The 18342-nt window shown below is 46.3% G+C and overlaps 1 protein-coding gene across 1 annotated transcript in view; it reads right to left on the bottom strand.

Moving 5' to 3' along the window:
* Window positions 1-18342, bottom strand: part of OPHN1 (oligophrenin 1) — an 87094-nt gene that overhangs the window by 32783 nt on the left and 35969 nt on the right. The window contains exons 3-8 of the mRNA XM_064518487.1: window positions 15357-15418; window positions 12272-12343; window positions 4228-4329; window positions 3110-3220; window positions 2249-2353; window positions 1323-1452 (exon numbers count right to left, since the gene is read on the bottom strand). Coding sequence (XP_064374557.1) covers window positions 1323-1452; window positions 2249-2353; window positions 3110-3220; window positions 4228-4329; window positions 12272-12343; window positions 15357-15418 — 582 coding nt within the window. The remainder of the gene's footprint in view (window positions 1-1322; window positions 1453-2248; window positions 2354-3109; window positions 3221-4227; window positions 4330-12271; window positions 12344-15356; window positions 15419-18342) is intronic.

The raw sequence follows: 18342 nt of genomic DNA, 5'->3' as shown, positions 1-18342 counted from the left end.
TCATAATGACTTTTGCTATCAGTAGGCTTTCATCATCGGTTAAAACTTGGCCTGTGCTCATGTGCACAGAGCCCAGGAGCATCAGAGACTCTTACAGAGTCTCTTACGGGAGATGTGAAAGTAACGAAAGAAATAACGTAAAGAATAATTTTCTTTGCCAAGCTATGCAGTAGCCAGAAGAGTGAGCTGCCTGTGCCGTATGTGGCAACGTGTAACTGGTGACTGGAAAGCTCGAAGGAAGAGCATCTCTTAGAACAAAAGGCAGAAACACGCTGAACTTAGCATGACAGCTGTAATAGCTCCCAGCCGGTGAGAGTACGAGTGTAAGAATCATCGTTTTTAGGACACAAAATGCCACAGTTTCACAGGAGGACAAAGAACAGCTTTTCTGACTTATTTTTGCCTGAGGAGGTTTTTGGAACCAAACTGTAGTTCTCTACATAGTGACTTGAGATAGCTAACGTCGCAGGCAAGATACAGTTAGTTTTTTTCATTTACGGACCTGCCATGGACATTCGCTCTTAGAATCTTTCTAATATAAAATTTATTTACTTGGGCAATCTCAAATACCAACACTTACTCAGTCCCTCATCTTTGCCAGAAGTGGGGAGAAAGGATATTTGGAGTGAACATGGGGGCTGAACACCCACAGTCCCTCTCTGAAACCAGCAGCAGGAACATTGCCTTGCTGAACAAAATGTGCCTTTAACCAGAAGTGAACTAGCTACACAAAAATAAATAGATGGTGAAGATTTGGCACCCAGCACTTCATCCTGAAGGAAACTCCTGGCACTGGATGAAGCAAGAAGTACAAATAGCAGTGCTGCAATCATCTGTATATACAGAGGCGAGCCAAAAATCAAACCCTTATCAAAGACAGAAACATTGGGCAGGACACCAAATTTATCCTGAAAAAATGCAGCCAAGGTGCAATTTGTCAGAGTTCTGGTCTCTCCATCTCTAAAACAGAGTAATAAATCTCATCTAATTCAAACACAGGGCAACTACCTCCTTGCTTATATGGCTCACATAACCTCGAGAATACTTTGTCCCACCACGCAGAAAGCTGTTAGCTGCATTACATTTAAAGCTACCAGTAATTCATGAGAACCCCCCTGCGTATGGCTAGAGGCACGGGGCTGACAGGAGGTAAGTGCCCACTGTATCTACAGCCCACAGCCATGCCTCGTCTAGGCAGGTCTGACCATTTCTAACTGAAAGCTGGGCACAGTCTGATCAGGGCTAATGAGCTCTGCAAACCTACAGCCTGCAGCTGAGGCTTGTGCTTCGGTAACACATTCAGTGCATACAAAAGCCATTACATTTCTCTTGAGTGTACAGATAACCCTCTATGGTTGGCTGCCCAGGTAGTTTGCAGGTTAGGGGGGCTTCTTTCATCCTTTTCTTCAGGTCTTCCAACTCCTCTCTTGTGCTGGAAAAGTGATTCCTTGTCTGTTAGGAGAAAAAAAAAAAAAAAAAAAAAGAAGAAACACATCTGAACATGAGCAAAGAGTGAGCTTCGAATATTCCTAGTGAAAATTTCAGCCTCAGGTTTTAGGTGCTCTGGCAGAAATGCATCAATCCCCAGTGTACAAAATCTGGAAGCTGTTCCACAAATTCACATGAAAATTCAAGCTGTAAGAAAACTAGGCTTTTAAAGATCATTGAAGAGACAAGGTTTAACATACTGCATACAGAAATGATGTTGAGGAGTTATGACTGGGAAGAGACCTTTGTTCTTTAAATAACAGAAATATAACACTTTTAAGGCTAGGTGGAGGAGGAAGCACCTGAATTCCTGTTTGCATTATTATTTAGATAACAGGTATATTCTCCTACAAACTTAGGGCGTCGATTCCTCTAAAAATCATGCTACAATGATTGGCATGGAATCATTTTTAAACGGAGTCATGTCAACACGCAGTATAAAGTCAAGGCATTTTTTGTGGAACACTGCTTAGACCAACTAATGAATCAGCAGCAAACTTGGCTTAGCACAGATTTATAGCTGCTGCTCCACAGAAATGAAGGCCAGCCTTGAAAGACAGTGAAGGTTTAAAAACCTCTCCTCTGCTGGAGAAAAGAAAATGTATGCGCGAATTAAGAAAAAAATAACTTCCTCTTCATCTCCCACAACAGACATGATCAGTCCATTTTGCATGGAAAAGCCTTTCCACCAGAGGCATTTATATACAAAAGGGAATAGAAATCACACGCAAAAAAATCTTTGAGCTGAGCAGGAACTTACATTCTGCAGGCTGAGCTGAAGCTGCTGTTTATAAGGAAGGAAATCCTGTGTGAGTTCAACTGTCAGGTTGTTATAAGTAAAGAGGCTATGGAGAAAAGCCAACACCTGCAAAGGAGGGAAGCTATGGATTAAACTCTTCTTCTAAATTTATAATCAGAGAAAAAGACAGGCATGAAGTAGAGTTTCAAAAATTACATATAAAACTATCTTTTTTTTCCTTACAATTTTGGAGGCGAGTGATACGAGTTTTAGTATGACTTATTGCTCATAATGCCCCATAAAGCCCTGGTCTATCTCCCACAAGCACTACCTGAGATGAAAGGCCCTAGTGGGGAAACAAGGGCAGACTTCTGGATAGCTTATCCAGGACCCGTTTTTGCTCCCCACGCTTAACTGCGTACAATGCCAGGGCAGAGCCATTCACTCACCAGTGCAGTGCAGAGATTCACAGGCTTCTTTCATACCGTCATGAACTGGAACCACTACAACCTGTGCTGAGACAGGTGAGCGGACCAGATAACAGCCCTCTCCCTTTGAAGACAGCTATTGCATACCAAATGCAAAGTGTCCAGGATAATGCATAACAAGACCTGGAGCTACCTACAGTGCCTGACCTGTTCCTCAGGATCAACTTAGAGATGAGAAACAAGTCTGCGGCTTCGTGGTGCTCCGTGAAGCACCACTAAAGGTTGTTCAAATAGCAGCGATCCAAGTATGCAAGGTTAGCTTCCACTTCACCGGAATTCAAGAATCCCTCTCAGCACTGAATCCAACCTGATAACTCATCCCTTCCTGCTACTGTCAGCAAGTCAATATATCTGAGTATGAAACAATAAGAACTGAAAGGAAAGGAGCTCCTACCGGTTCAACAATACTGAATTTCTTGCTTTCTTGTACTTCCTGGATCTGGTACACATACTCAAGGGAGGACTCAAAGAAATTGTGTCTCTCTTTGTCAACCTGGAGGTCAGCCTGGGAAAAAAAGGGATTGATGAAAAAAAAAAAAAAAATCACATCTAGCTTGACAATATTGGAGTAGGACCTGTCTGTCAGCCCAAAAATAGTTTTGTCCTCACTTCAGAAAAAGCTTGCCAAATCTGTCAACACAGGTTTTGAACTCCCTTGAATTCAGAACTTCATGCTGCTCTGCAAGGACAAGGCTTTCCTTAAACATATTTGTAATTTTTTTTAATTAAAAAGGTATCAACCAAAAACTTAAGCTTCTCCCTAGCTTCTCCCAACAGCCCTGCACAGGTGAAGACAAGGCCAGTGTCACCATCCTCTCGCCCGGCCCTGCTGTGACCTGACACCAGCACTTCCAGATCCACATGGCTAAGCAGGACAAGGTGGCATGCTGTGTTACCACAAGTTACACCAATTTTGTCTTGCAAAGATGCTTCTAACTTGATCTGACTACTGATTTGCCGGATTTGCTTTGATCCAGCTCCTCTCTGACATGGACTTGAATGGCTGGGGCTCTCCCTGGCAGTTGCAAATGTCCGGTGGCAGTATGCGCTCAAAGGGCTCCATTCCCCCTCCCTGCCATGCACAACGACCTCGGACCTGCTGCCACAGCCACCCTTGCAAGCACTGGGAGCCAGGCAGGAAAGTGCGGTGGCTAAATAACAACAACCACTTATTTTTCAAACAGATCAGTTCCCCAAGTCAGTTCTCAGCGTGGCCAGCCCTGAGGTAAGCCAGTAAAACTGGCACTGTCCTTCTATACTGTAAGGATGAGAAAAGGTGCTGCGGGAGAGGAAGACAATACATTACGTCCAAACTGCTACTCAACGCTGTAGCATGAACTACCACCTCTGTATCCCTGGTCTCAGCCATGTGAACAGGCTTTAAGTAGAGGTAACTGCTTACCACTTTCAACTGATAACTGAAAAGACTGACTTTCCCTGCTGTTTTTTAAAAGCTAGAGCAGCCAGTATTGTTGCTCCTAGACCCCACTCCGAAGAAAATTCCATACATACCTCTTGTAGTTGGGATTCCTTCTTTTTAGAAGACAAATGCAAATGGCGATCCAACATGGAATAAAACTTCTCACCATCCTTCTCAAACTTTTTCTTCCTTTCCTGTAGATGAACCAGTTGAAACAGAACCAACTATTGGCTTCTTCAAGATAACAATGTAGCAATGCCAAGATCTTGTGTAATTCAGTATTCTCATGGAAAAATTATGGTGGAGCCATCAAAACAGGAGACTGTTTTTCATTTGCTCCGCTTGCACCAGTCAGTTTCTCACACTGGGATTCAGTTACTCTTAGAGAGCACAGGAACTTCAGGGCACAGGAACTCTAAATATTTCCTCCTATCACCACTGTGGCATAAGCCCCACAGAAGAAGTGTTCTTCTGCCTCTCAACCTCTTCAATGTCAAGTAAACTTGACATATGCTAAAGCATGAATAAAATATTCACCATTTGCTAATGTGCTGTTCACATAGTTCAAATATAACTGGGTAAGTAATTTAATGCCAAAGATATGTGCAGGATAAGAAAAGATTTACTAAGAGTCTGGCAATTTTTCTGTTTTGAAGCTTTTATCATTTGTTTCTGAACTGTACTGGAATGAAATCAAAAGACTATAATGGTGATAGATGGGAAGGAACTCATCACCTCTTTATTAGCAGTGGTGAAAACAGAGACCACAAACCTTGCAGTCAAAATATGTATAAATTACACTGTGTAGTGCTCAGTCTGAATATGGCCCAGCAAAATGCTTCATCAGACATAACAGTATTTCTTAGACAATAGACAACAGTGAAGTCCTCAGATCTTGGAGGTCCCCTGTAGACGGTCTGGTTCACACTGATCCATTCTACACCTCAAACATGCCTAAGACAGGCACACAAACATGATATACGGACTGATTTGTTAAGAAAGACCGACTCTGTGAAGGAATCACTCCAGCAAAAATATTTGTTTGTCTTGGCAATTCTAAAAGGGAAAATGTCCTGAATGAGAGCAAAAAACTACATTTGAGAATGAAACATTAAGGGAAAACCCAGGGAGAAGCTGAGCTCAGAACTTTCCCATTTTGCTTATCCTTACAATGGCTGTGAAACCACAGAGGACTATGGCAATCAAGAAACTATCATCTACAGAAGCCAAGTAGGCAAATACTCCTAACAGAGGGTAACTGAGCCATCAGTGATTGCTGAGAGTTGGTTCTATTAACAGAGTAAGGAAAATTCCAGCCAGAGAGCAGCCTCCATACCGGCTCCAAGCAGCTGAGGATGGGTGCATACATATTACAGGGTATGTATAGGATGCCAAAATCCCCAGTGTCTAGCTTTTGAAGGCTCAAGCAAGTGGAACACAGAGCTAAGAAGTCCCAAGATACTGTGGAATTAATGACATCTTGTAAGAAATATCTCCTAAAAGCCCTGCAACCCTGTTCTCTTGCTCCCACTCCTTCTCAAGAAAACACTAGCCTATTGCTTGTTTTCACCGAAGAACATTTGACATTGACCTGAGGCCTCTAAGAGTGGATTATTCATATCAAATGATAGGCTAGTTGTCCAACGCAAGGATTTCGCTGCTGCCATGATCAGTGCATGAAAAATGTAGAAGCCACTCTTCCCTGTCTGCCCTTGCAACGTGACTGCCATCTTGAACCTGCCACGCAGCAGTAAGCTGCAGGGTGAAGTGAGGGAACACCAACAGCTGAACGTCTTCGTGAAGAGGCAGAGGTGAAGCCGGAGAAGCCTGTAGATAAGAAATCCTTGTTCTCAATGTTCAGTGAAGAAGGCTGAGGGTATCCACCTCCTGACACCAAGGGGTGGAAGGCAGCTCCGTTCCTACTGATGGTGTAAGCCTTCACATTTCTGCACGTTACCAAAACAAACTTAACAACAAATGTAACAGGTAACCTAAAAACCTATCTTGCATGGAGCTGCCAACACCACTAAACATCAGAGCAATTTCCAAATAAGCAAACACACACCAGAAACACTAAAAGCAACAGACCAGATGGAATCAGTACACTGTTAGATACTGGTTAATTTGATAATTAATTCAACAGTGCCTGCAAAGTTTGAGCCTGTGTTTCTTAAATAAGGTCTTTTCTGTTTCTTCAGTCAGTTCTCTTTCTGTAAAGTTTCATTTCCCTGTTCCACTTCCACAGATTATTTAGTCTGTCTAACAGGATGTTCCACACAGCAGGACGTGGAGGAGCTCTCAGAACTTGCAGTCTGGCTCAGCAAAGTTTGTGCTTGCTAGCCTTCATTTTTCTTCTCAGCTCTGAGAGATAGGAGTAGGCAATGAAGGGTGCAGAGGATACCCAGCTGGTCCCAGCAGCTTCAGAGGTTCAGTTATGGGGCATAAAGAAACAGAGGCCACTGAGGACAGTTTGATAACTAAGGATGAAGATTTTGAGAAAGATGCTCTCTTCTTCAAATATCAATAGCTTTTCAGTACTCTCAGAAAGCATATTCATAGTGGCTGCTGCTGTAGGAAGAAGAAAGGTTATTCTCCAGCGGGCACACACAGGGAGACACTTGTGGTACACAAAGTTTGTACATTTTGGGATGGCCAACACACACAGTTCCCCGTGTTATCCATCTTGGACAGCATCCATCAGAAAAGGGCAGACGAACTCAAATTTAACAGCTAGATCAGATCTCCACCTGGCAATAGCTGCTTCAGCCTCCTCTGGAGGAGCAGCTGATCCCTAGCACTCTGGCTCCCGTCGCTGGACACTAGTTCCTTAGAAGAACCTTTGACAAACGGCAGACTAGTGTCACTACTAGCTGCCTCCCTGTGAAAAGTATTTCTGACCCCACAAAAAAGCTGTTTCTGTAATCCTTGCCCACTGCTATTGTCAGAGGACAATTACTTTAGAGAAACGCCATAACGCTTGCAGAGGCACTCTAATAACCCTTCTGTTCAGCTGCTTGTATTTAACTGTCGAGAGCAGGGCAGGCTTAGACCAGCAAACCTATTTACCCTGTTAATTACAATTACTGAGCTCCAGAAATGCTGTAATGGTAAGTTCCCTGAACATGAATAAGTAAGTATACTTTCTGGCGTCATCCTTTGCAGCATCAGGGCTGCTGTAACTCCATGTTAGCAAATTCATGCCTCAGAATAAAGAGACCCAGTCATCAGATCCAGAAGAGAAGAGAGTCCTCTGAGAGTCGAACCTAATTTAAGAAGCTGAAGAACTGATGCCAGGAAGAACTGTCAAAACAAAACAAAACCCTTGTGACTATTACCAGTGATGAGCAAATCCACATCCAGAGAAGCAAAAAGCATTTACAAAGGAGCAATTATCATTTTTATAAAGTCACACTTTGAATTGCCTCTCTGTGCCATCAGATGCCATATGCAACAAAGTGAGGAACCTAATCATAGTTTCACTTTTACAACAAGGAGTCGCAAAACCACAAGGCTTTTTGTACTACGTGCCACACAAGTGTATTAAAACAAAGCTGCATGGGGAGCCAGCTATGACTAAAGCAGCATTAGGGGTTTGCAGCTTACATCTTTCTTGTTGCCTGTTTGTCACACAAAAGAGGATGCTTACAGCATGTCAGCAAGTCCTGAAATCCTCTGGGGAGGAAAAGCTAGCTCCGAAAACAAACAAACAAAAGCCCAACCATCCCCACGGAAATGACGCGCCAAGTTGGTTTCTTTCGACACGACACGAGAAGGCCCCAGCCCTGCTCCTTAGCAAAATACAGACTAGCAGCTAAGGCTCAGGAAGAGCTCGGACTCAAGATCTCCCCGCGCTCGTGGTGCAGTTTCAGAAAGTCCTGCCTTTCTAAGTGCCGCACGCAGGAACAAGCGGGGAGCCCCTCGTCCCGCCAGAAGCAAGCCGCAGGGGACTCAGCCGTCCCACGCCGTGAAGCCGTCACAAGGACGTTTGCCACACGAGCCCGGGACAGAGATGAATCTCCTCAGCTCCGTGCTATCTATTCTCATGCCGGAATACTGTGTTTTTTCCTGGAAAGCTGGGTGGAAAGGGAAAACTGAGGAACATGAGGCAGCTGCCCGACCTGCCAACTCACTGCAACTGCCCACGGTGAAACATCTGCAGAGCCTGCGCTTACATGTGAGAGAGAGACGACAGCCAAGGCAGTCCGGAATAACGTGGCTCCCTCCCGTTTGGCTCGCAAGGAGCTAAGCACATCTCGTCCTCAGGAGAAGCAGACACGGGTCTGGACAGCAACGACACCGTTGCAGATGCTGCGAAACCACGATGCCCGGGGCTGCGGGGGACACCACGAGCTACTGACCCCACAGCTCACAGGTGGGCAGCCCTCTCCCAGAGAGCATGGCTTGTCCTTTTTGTGGTACAGCATCAGCTCTATAACTAAATATATAGTCTGAAAAAAAGAAAAAGCTTGAGGGAGCAATGGAAGAACTTCTTTACCAGGAACTCGGAGGCTGGAGACAGGAAATCCTTCAGAAACAGCTTTCTTCTCTGGCAGAGCACCCAGCGTGCAGCCTGGGGATGCTCCATGGGACGCAGGGAAGGGAAGAGGATGAGCTCTTCACAGCGGCTTGAGAGGATCAGGAACAACTACTGACACAAACATCATATATACAGAGCACAGCTCGCTCGTACAAAATAATTGGTGCCACGTGAAAAGGAACGCAGCACAAAACTGAATTTTTGGCAACTAAGAAGGGGGTCTGCCAATCATTTTGCACTCTGCCTCATTAACATATAGCTGAAAAGCAGAAGGATGAACTACAAATTCCTCGTGATTTTGGAGCCAAGGTTTCTAAGAGCTTGTTGGCTGCAGAACAGAGCAAGATGGGGGGGAGGGGGAGAAGAAAAGAAAAACAGACTGAAGCACGATCTGCAAACACAAGCACAAATTAGTTCCTCATGAATATTCAGCAAAGGACAGCATTACCTTTCCATTAAGATCTGCCAGCGTTCAAGTCCAAGAAGCCACCCAACTCTTGTTTACTCGTTCACAAAGAGAAACCAAGGGGATGGTAACCAAATGCAAACAGGGCAGCACAGCCAGCATACGTTTATACATGCTGACAAAGGACGGTGCTCTTCGAAAGCTTCGCTCTCTAAGCTTCAGCAGATGCCAGTTTAACCAGAAAGGAGCAGGAGTCCTAGAAACAGCGTAAACTGCCTAGTCTAGCTGTCAATCCAGCAGCAACTCTGGATAACTGCAGCTAAAAGTCTACAACGTGCTCAGCCTTCCCTTGCATATCACCTGCCACTGGTGAGAGCTGGAACAGAAGCTGGTGCCCCTCGGGAAGTGGCTCAGTTCCCAGTTTGAGCTGAGAGATGAAGCAGTCAAGGCCTGGGGGGTGGGAGGGTGCAAACTGACTTGCACAAAACTTTCTCTTAATTTTTAATTAGGATCCTCTGAAATTCCCATCCTAGAAAAGGCAGAGAGACCCAGTGAGGAGTCTAGCTCAAGTGGCTATTTTTCTTCTGAAGGAAAAGACAAAACAAAACAAAACATATTTTGCCTGCCAGGAGCCTCTCCAGACTCCAAGCATATTGCAGAGATTTGGACAAGTCACAGAAAACAGCAAAAATCCAAAGGACACGTTGCTAGCAGAGGATGGTAGCTGAAGGAGGAGGCCTCCGGCGGATCCCAGCGATGCCCTGCAGAGGCTCCCTGTGTTGGTATGCACCACGTCACAGAAGAGACTCCATTCATCGCCCAGGAAAACGGGTCAATGCAGACTCAGATGTCTTACTCAGACTATCTGGCTTCTTTCCAGCCAGAATCATCACAAAGACCCAATTGAAATGCTCTTCCTATCTGGCTTCAGCAACTTGCAGAAGAAAAGAACAGAAAACGTTACAGAAGGCAACTCTGGCAAAATACGGGAAAGAAATCAGAGAGCACAAATTCTCTATGCCATGTTTCTGGTCTGCATGACAGCCTGGCCCTGGCCCCTCTCACACTGGTGTAAATCGGGAAGAACTTTACTCAGGTCATGCGAATCAACAGAGGCAAGGCAGAAATGGAGTCAGTCAGCCCCCTTGTTAACTGTGTGTTGCTGTGACAAGTCCTCATTTGTATTTCATGCCTTCTGCTATCATGGATGCAAATGACCTGGAGGAATTCTGTGAGCTGGCAAATGAATGAATGTCTTTGTGGCTGAGTCAATACTCAGAGAACCCAGCCCAGCTTGCAGGATTTGGGCCAGCGGTGAAAATACAGGCTTTAGTCAGGAAAGCATCGGAAGCAAAGGCAAGGGTTTGGAACTGGCTCAAACTCACCTGGAAACATTCACGCCCATTCAACGTCTCAGAACAGCATTGGAGAGAAAGCGTTACATTCACTGTGCAATCTCCTATCCCATTGTATCAGTTATCTCCTATCTCATTCCAGTGTGTGTGCACCTGTAAACGTGGCGGAGTGCAAAACACTTTTCTGCATTCTCCTAGGTATGAGTGCTTTTGTTAATCCATGTTGGAGCCCTCTGCTCACTGAGGTGCTCCCCAACACCTTTGTAATTCACGTTCCTCATAAGGGGAAAAAAAAAGAAAAGATCTCCAAGAAGCCTACAGTCAAGTCCTACTCTCCACTACCTGTTTTAACTGCTTCTGAAAAGCAGGCTGCAAATTCATTGACTAATAACTTCCACCAGAAGTACCTTATCCTGTCAACAGATACTGAGGAAGGACTGTATGTTTCCAAGTGAATCCATGTCTTTGCAATCAAGTCAGCGCTCAGAGCTACAGATACCAACGGTGCTAAGAAACATGTCTAGAAGCTGGGGCATCAGCAGCAGGCTCTAACGCGGGTGGCTTGTTATTCCACCCAAGGACAGGAGGTGGGCATGGCTTTCTGAGGAGAGAGATCTAGTTTGCAGAAAAATTAACCCTGACAGACTTTAAGGGCTAGTTCAAGAAGAAAACAGCCTGAAGGACATTTGCATGTTGTCACCTTAACAACTGCAGATCGTTGTGCTCTTGACTTAAGTGTTCTATAAACACAGAGCGGGGGAAAAAAATGCTTGACCTTGTCCCCATGACTCTTACCTAAATATTTGTTGGTTCTATTGTTAATACAGACAGATCAATCAGGAAGGAGTTTTGTTTCTGCCCTGGGCATGTGTGCATGTTTGCAGATGCCTGCAAACCCGCTGGCTCACTAGGGAGGCTGCTTTCACTCTGTGCCTGGTTCAGGAAACACACAGTCAGTGCTTTGCAAATGCAAAACCATTTACAGCGGACCACTGCCGTCACAACATTCACAGAGCTATGGTTTTTCAGAGATACATTTTGCATCATAATTGTATAGTGGAATTTTGAAGGGAGAGATGGTGATCAAATATCACTTCTTCAATCGAGGATTTATTAAACGTCAAAGACTCCAGATGGGCTGGGCTGAATCCAAGCTCTAAGTGTTCTCCAAAACATCTCCATTTCCGAGCTGGTTCAGAGCCAGGCCCATTTCAAGCTGCCACTGAGTAACGTGGAACCTTGACTTTTTGATAGCAGGCAAGGGAAAAAATAATCTTTTCTGCTCAACATGTGCAGGACTTGCTTTTTATAGTTTGTTGCTTTAGAAGTTCCATCTGAAAGGCTTACTAGAGACTTTATTTAGATATTTCATAACACAAGCCCTATGACTATAATCAAGTCCTGATTACTGGCCTCTACAATTCTTTCTCCCTCCCACATACGTTTGTCTTGGAAAAGTATTTTATTCTCAAGTTAGATATGTATAATGTTGAATGAACAAGGGAGAAAAGAGAGAAAGAAGCAAGGAGTATTTCTTGATCACTTGCAGAAACAAGCGTTACTTTTTGGGGAAGAGACAGAGCTGGAACTATACCAGAACAGAACCCAAAGAACTAAGGAAAAGGTTTTGGAGCGCCTCATGATTGAAAAATCAGACTAAAAGTCACAGCACAGACTCTTTCACTCTAGTGGCTGAATGCTAGCATTGGATGGGGAAGGTTTTGAAAGCATGAAGTCTAAATGCAGTACAACACTTGTGTACCTTTTAAAAACAATAAAAACACAGGAGAAAATCCATACACAGTAATAGAATAAAAAAAAATTAAAAATATGTTTACCTTGGTGAACCCTATTTGCTCCTTCCGAAAACTTTCCAAAGGTTTGATCAGCAAATCACTAGCGTTTTGCACCTGCAGCACAGAGAAGGAATCAGTTTAAGTACAGGACACACAATCATTTTCTCCTAAATAGCGGCTGACTAGGACTAGAAGCCAAGAATCTTAAATTGTAATGTCATTTTAGCTGCAAATTTATGCTCTCTCATTAGATTAAGTCACTTAACTTTTTGTATCCTCTTTTCCCCATTTGCAATACAGGGAAAACATGAACCGCCATTATATGAGGCTTTGAGGACATCTTGTAAGTAACAGAACGGTCAGAGTTACTGGTGGACTTCCCCCAACCCACCATCTTCATTTGTACAATTGCAAGGTGAGGCAAATCTCTCTGCCTAAAATGCGGTGTTTCTTCCCTAAAGTCCCTGGTACCGAGCTATGCAACCAGCAGCCCCACGCGCGGTTCCTGCCTGCGTCGCGTCGCGTCACGTCACACAGCATGCACACGGCCAAGGAAGGCTCTGCCTCCGCTGGACCTTGCCGGCTGAGGCACTACAACAAAGCTAGTGGCAAACCCTCGCAGGCTTGCGCTAAGCGCTTTCGCTGCGCAGGGCTGGTATCTGAGCTGCAGTGCTTGCGTTGCCATTAGCACTCCGGAGTTAGCCCTCTTGCAAGGACAGATGACACGGCTGCTGCGCTACACTGCTCATCACCGCTGTGCTACACCCCGGCCTGGGGGCTGGCTGGAGAATTCAGTTCCCTTAGCTGTCGCCTACACTGAATGCATCTGTCGTTCATCCTGTCCTAGGAGGACTGTCACCATAACTGACGTGGGGAGGGCTAACAGGAATAGGATATTCAAAGTACGCAGGCTGCTGTGTGAGTACTAATTAGAAGTGTCCCCAGGGAGGCAGGGCTCTGTTTATCTCTCCGAGAAGCACAGAGTAGAAGAGTTATTTTAGAAATGCTCTGGACACTGCTACTTACTTTTTACCTCAGTTGGGTCCCAGCCTACAGAGAATTATAATTATCCTGCCTGATCCAACAGGAAGGAACAGAGCAGCAGAAAGATGCATTTCAGCAGCTGTTTCCCTTCTGCCTCTGCTCAGGCCAGCTCTGCTGTGCTCCCTGCACTGCCACTCGGCTGGGGCTGCGCTGGTCCTGCTTTCCACGATAGCCCCCATCCTTCCTTTAATGCAAAGCTGTAACAGGCAAAAGAGTTCCCAGAGCCAGGAACGGGATCAGTTCTTGACATTTCCAAGTGAGGAGAGCAGACCCTCATGTTTAGTGAATGCGCTCCTAGAAAGCGACTGCAGTAGTCCTGAAACGAGCTGCTTTTCAAAGCTAAACAACCCACAAGAATTCACGCCTAGGACCTCGATTCACCAAGGCCCCAGTATGCGTGAGCTGTTTCTCAGAGATGAAGCAACACGACCATCGCAAGCCCGTGCACGTAAAGCGTGGGCTGGGGGAAGGCGGGAGGCTGGTCTCTTTGGCGTGACTTTCATAACCTCAGTCTCAGAATCTGGCATTTCTGACAACAGAAAGCCGTGCGCTTGATGGCTCTAAAATAAATGAAAGACTTCCCTTTTACAGAGATAAGTCAGAAGAGGAATGATAGCAGGCCATTGGTGCAGCAAAACTGCTGTGAACCAGGGCTGCTGCACATAACAGCTAACGAAAAAGCAAAGTCTGTCCTTGCCTCTTCCAATGTCATAGGATGCCTGAAAGACCTTTTCCTCAGACATGCTCCGTGCTCCTTCTCCAAGGCCCCACAGGCAATCCTTCCCCTCCGTTTCCCTCGCTGGCTCCAGCTCAACCCTGGCCTGGGACTCGACCTTGCTGTCTCTCCCCATCCCAATTTCCATTACAACAGGGCTCTCTCGATGCGTTAGAAAAGGGGAAGAGAAGGGGAGATACACCGTGTAGTGCAGATGCACACTGCACTGCCACAGTCCTTTCAGAATAGCAGGTAATTTAAAGCTGATGAACATGTTCAGAGCATGAAACTGTCTGACAGAAGAAAATAGCCTAGAATTTATGCACGGCTTGCTTATTTTAATGGAAGATTTACTGTAAAGAGATTGGCCTTGCAAATGGAGGGCAGAAGAAAAGATTAAGAAAAGTCAGACAGCATCCCTAAGCACCCATGATCCCTGAAATGAAGAGTCTTAGCAGCTCTCCACATCCCTTCCACCCACTGAGCCATCATGAAAGGCGCTATTGTACCTGGAATGTAATTAATACAGAAATATCTTATTGCTTTCCTTCAGCCTCTGACTGGTTTCCCCGCACTGCCCGGCTTGTGCGTGTGGACCCACGGGGAGCACAACGCTGGCTCCTGCCAGGTGTAGCTGTCCCCGCTGCTCCGGCTCAGCCAAACAGCCTAGCAGGGGCTCTTTCAATGCTGTGCTAAGGCAGAAGAAAGCAGAGCCAAGCAGCAAATTCCTGGCATGCTGTAAAAGGTCTCCACCGAGTCTAACCTTCATGTTTTTCCTGGAATTAAGAGTGAAGCGGGAAGCCAACATTCACTATGTATCGAGGAGTTTTGGAGACAAAGAGGGCACAATGTAATGGGAGACAGAAGGGAGCGAATCGCTCTGCAGGAACTGCATGCCAGGAAGGGCAGGAACACAGAGGAACAACTGCTCACTCGCACGGAAAAAAAATGAAGATAAAAACACATGTTACTTCAGATTTTTCAACATTTTGTTTCCCTACAAAAGCAGTTTGTTACCAGCTAACACACACTTGACTCTGCAGATCAAACCGACCGCTGCGGAAATCCGTTGCAGACCGTGGGGGCACCTCGAGGGAGCCCCACCGTTACCGGGACCCTGCTAGTGAAATGACACCTGACACGCGGGAGAGGCCTTGGACACTTGCACGGGACAATCCCTCCCCTTCCCCTTCCAGCACCTTCACCGGGGCTGTAGGTCAGGTATGATATAAAGCACAATGTCTGCAGTGCTCCCAGCTTCCAGGTGATGAAAATCATGTTATGAAGTTACTTGGTACATTCTGTCTATGATTTAGCATTTAAACTGTATAACTAGGCATGACCAGAGCACGGTTAAGACCATCTTACCATCATTGATCTCTCAAGTTCTACCTCGTGGAGCAACTCTGCAAATTCCTTAAAGGATTCAGCTATAAAGAGAAGAAAAAGTTAAATCAGCGAGGAACTTAACAGTTCAGCATTGAACCTGGCTGACACATTAAGAACAGCTTCCAAGTACAGCTATTCGAGAGCCATGTGTTTCTGCTGCAACCGGGCTAGATATTTCCACAACCTGTCTTCAGCAGGCTTTCCCTTGTTTTCATCCCCTGTACAAAACAAAACCATATTTGAAATCCGTATTTTTGGCTTAGGCAGAACGCTGAAAGATTGATACGCTCATGAAAGGAGCTTAATAAACTATAAAACCTCACAGCAACTGCGCCACACTTTGTAGGCCCTCTGCTCACCCCAACGCAAGATCGGCACGCGGAATTATCCCTGTCGGATTGCTAACCACGGGAATTCTGCTTTAAAGACCTGCCAAAAAAGGGGAGTGAGTGGCATCTTTTGGCAGAAACTGAGTTAGAAAGCACTGACTTCACCAGCCTCTGGAAAAGCAGCACAAGTCTGATCTTTTAAATGGCTATGCCTGGCAGGGGAGTTATCAAAACAGCAGCAAAGCAAGGGGAAAAGGGGCTGGGGAAGAGCAGGAGAGGGGCAGGTAGCGTTTGGGGGTGCAGAAGCAGGGCTCCGTCCCCGTCATCTCCTGCCGCCGCCTCGGGCCACTGGAGCTTCCCGGGATTTGGGAGGGAGCTGCCGAGAGGCCCAGGCCGCGGGGCGCCTCGTCCTTCCCAGGCCTCTGCAGGGCCGAGGCGGGGAGACAGGCAGGGCAGCGCGGGAGGAGAGGCGGCAGCCAAGTCTCCAGGGCAGATTATTCTGGCAATCAGCACAAATGCAGCGATACTTGAAAAGCTTTCAAAATCCTGTTGGTCCAGATTTGCCCTTCAGCTTGGATTCTTGGTCTGAATTATTATTACAGTGCTAAAAAAAAAAAAAAAAACCTCCAGAAAGATTTGAAACAATCCTGTGTTTGGACACAACCTCAGCGGTCACTGGAAGTGCCCAGCTGTCCTAGAGCTGTGCTGAGACGGCACCGGAGCAGCCGGAGCTCGGGGCTGCCCGCTTCTACGCGGAGCTGCCACCAGCAACCGCAATGAGTGCAGGAGAGACCTCCAAACTCTGCGGGCGGCAGCAAGCTGGGAGTCACAGCTGGTTTTAGGGCCTGGACAAAATGCAAAATGAGAAAACAGCTTGGAATGATAAACGTTACATTCAGTAATAAGAAGTGTGAAATGCTGTAAATAGGAAGGAAAAGCAGCAGCCACAGAAAAGGTTACAGACATTGACAGCACTCCGGTAAGGTTAAAAACCAAAATACAAAAATCTCATTTGTCTACATTGCTCTTGGAGTCCAGAAGACAGCAACAAAAAATAAATTTATGAAACCTTTCCTTAAACAAACTGAAACAATAAGGTTTGTTTAGCCTGAAAAAAAAATAAGAGACTAAATAGGTGCAGTTGATAATCTTCCCATACAAAAAAGGATTAATACATAAAGGGAATGATCAGCTGCTCTCTCTGCCCATCAAAGGACAGAACACAGAAAAACAGGCTGAATTTGTGGCAAAGGAGATTTAGGTTTGCCATCAGGAGACAACCTTCCTCACCATAAGAGCACTAACAGCACTGAAACACAGTATTTAAGAGAACTGCAGAAATCACAGTTCTCCGTGACATTTGAAAAACACGCTGGACAAACATCCGTCTACGCATATAACGTGGCTGGGTACAAAACACCTACCAGGCATAATCTAATTGCCTAAGGGTGCTGGGAACTATCTGGGAGAGACGTAGTTGGCACAAGCCACAAGTTTCCCAGGAAATGTTCTCACAGTTTAGCAGTATAAATTAACACGTTCCAGCTCCTGGGAACGGGCAACCTGGCCCTGTTGAGAGCGGCAGCGTAGCCTCGATCCTAAGGGTCTCTCAGCCTTACACTTCCATATATAAAATACCGCGGGCTTTCTTCGTAAGACCTGCAGGCATTCCTGCTCTCTCTTCTGTTTGCGTTCAGGTTCAGACTCCACACTCCCAGCAAAGTATGCGGCAGCGCTCGATCCATTCTTGAGCAATTTAAAGAACATTTGAGAATTAACTAAAGAATGTTCAGAAGAGCCTGGCTCACACCAAAGCTCTTAAAAGGGCAGGATCAAGAGCTCTGATTAATGTGGTTTGGCAGGGATGATACAGAAGGGAAGAAATCATGCATACAGAGGCGGATACAGCAACAGCTTGTGCCACAGGTACAGCACACAGAATGCTTTTTTTGTCCTAGCTGCAAGCTCACTACCTGTCCTCCTGCTACAAGCCAGCTGTGACGGCAGCCGCACGGCTAGCGAGTGCGAGCTCTCAGGGCTGCAGGATTCACTCCGCGGTTGCTGAGGCAGACACGAAAGGGAAAACCCACAAGCTCGTGATACAGCCACTCGGCTGCCATCACCAAAATACAGCCTGAATATCTCCTCCCACTGCAAACGGGCTGCGCAGGCTCTACCTGTGCTACAAATCAGAGGTGTCCGGGAGCGCTGGGGCCGACCAGCGCAGGATGGGCCGTGTCTGCAGCAGCGAGCGCGTGCCTGGGAAAGGGAGGCTGCACGGGAGCTGCTCCCTGCAGGCAGCCCGCCTGCCCGCCCCACCGCGCTGGCCGGGCAGCGAGGAGCGCTGGCAGGCCCCAACCACAGGCTGTCACGTTCCGGCGCCTGGGAGAGACAGACATGCTATTTGATTTCCTTTCTCAGCTCCCCTCTTAAAGAACTGCTTATCTGGATCCTGCATGAGCGACCCAAGGAGAGGTGACAGCCGCCAGCCGATGCAGACGTGCGCGCGGCGCAGAGGCCGTTTCTGCTCAGCACGCGGGGACACGCTCCAAAACGGAAAGTTGGGAGGCAGCTGCTGCGTTTCCACTCCGCCCGCAGCAGTCTGCTTGGGAGCCCCACGGCAGCGGATCATTTAC

Source organism: Dromaius novaehollandiae, chromosome 11 (assembly GCF_036370855.1).
Source record: "Dromaius novaehollandiae isolate bDroNov1 chromosome 11, bDroNov1.hap1, whole genome shotgun sequence".
Lineage (NCBI taxonomy): Eukaryota > Metazoa > Chordata > Aves > Casuariiformes > Dromaiidae > Dromaius > Dromaius novaehollandiae.
The sequence above is the reverse complement of the archived record's forward strand: the minus strand, read 5'-3'. Positions and strand labels throughout refer to the sequence as shown.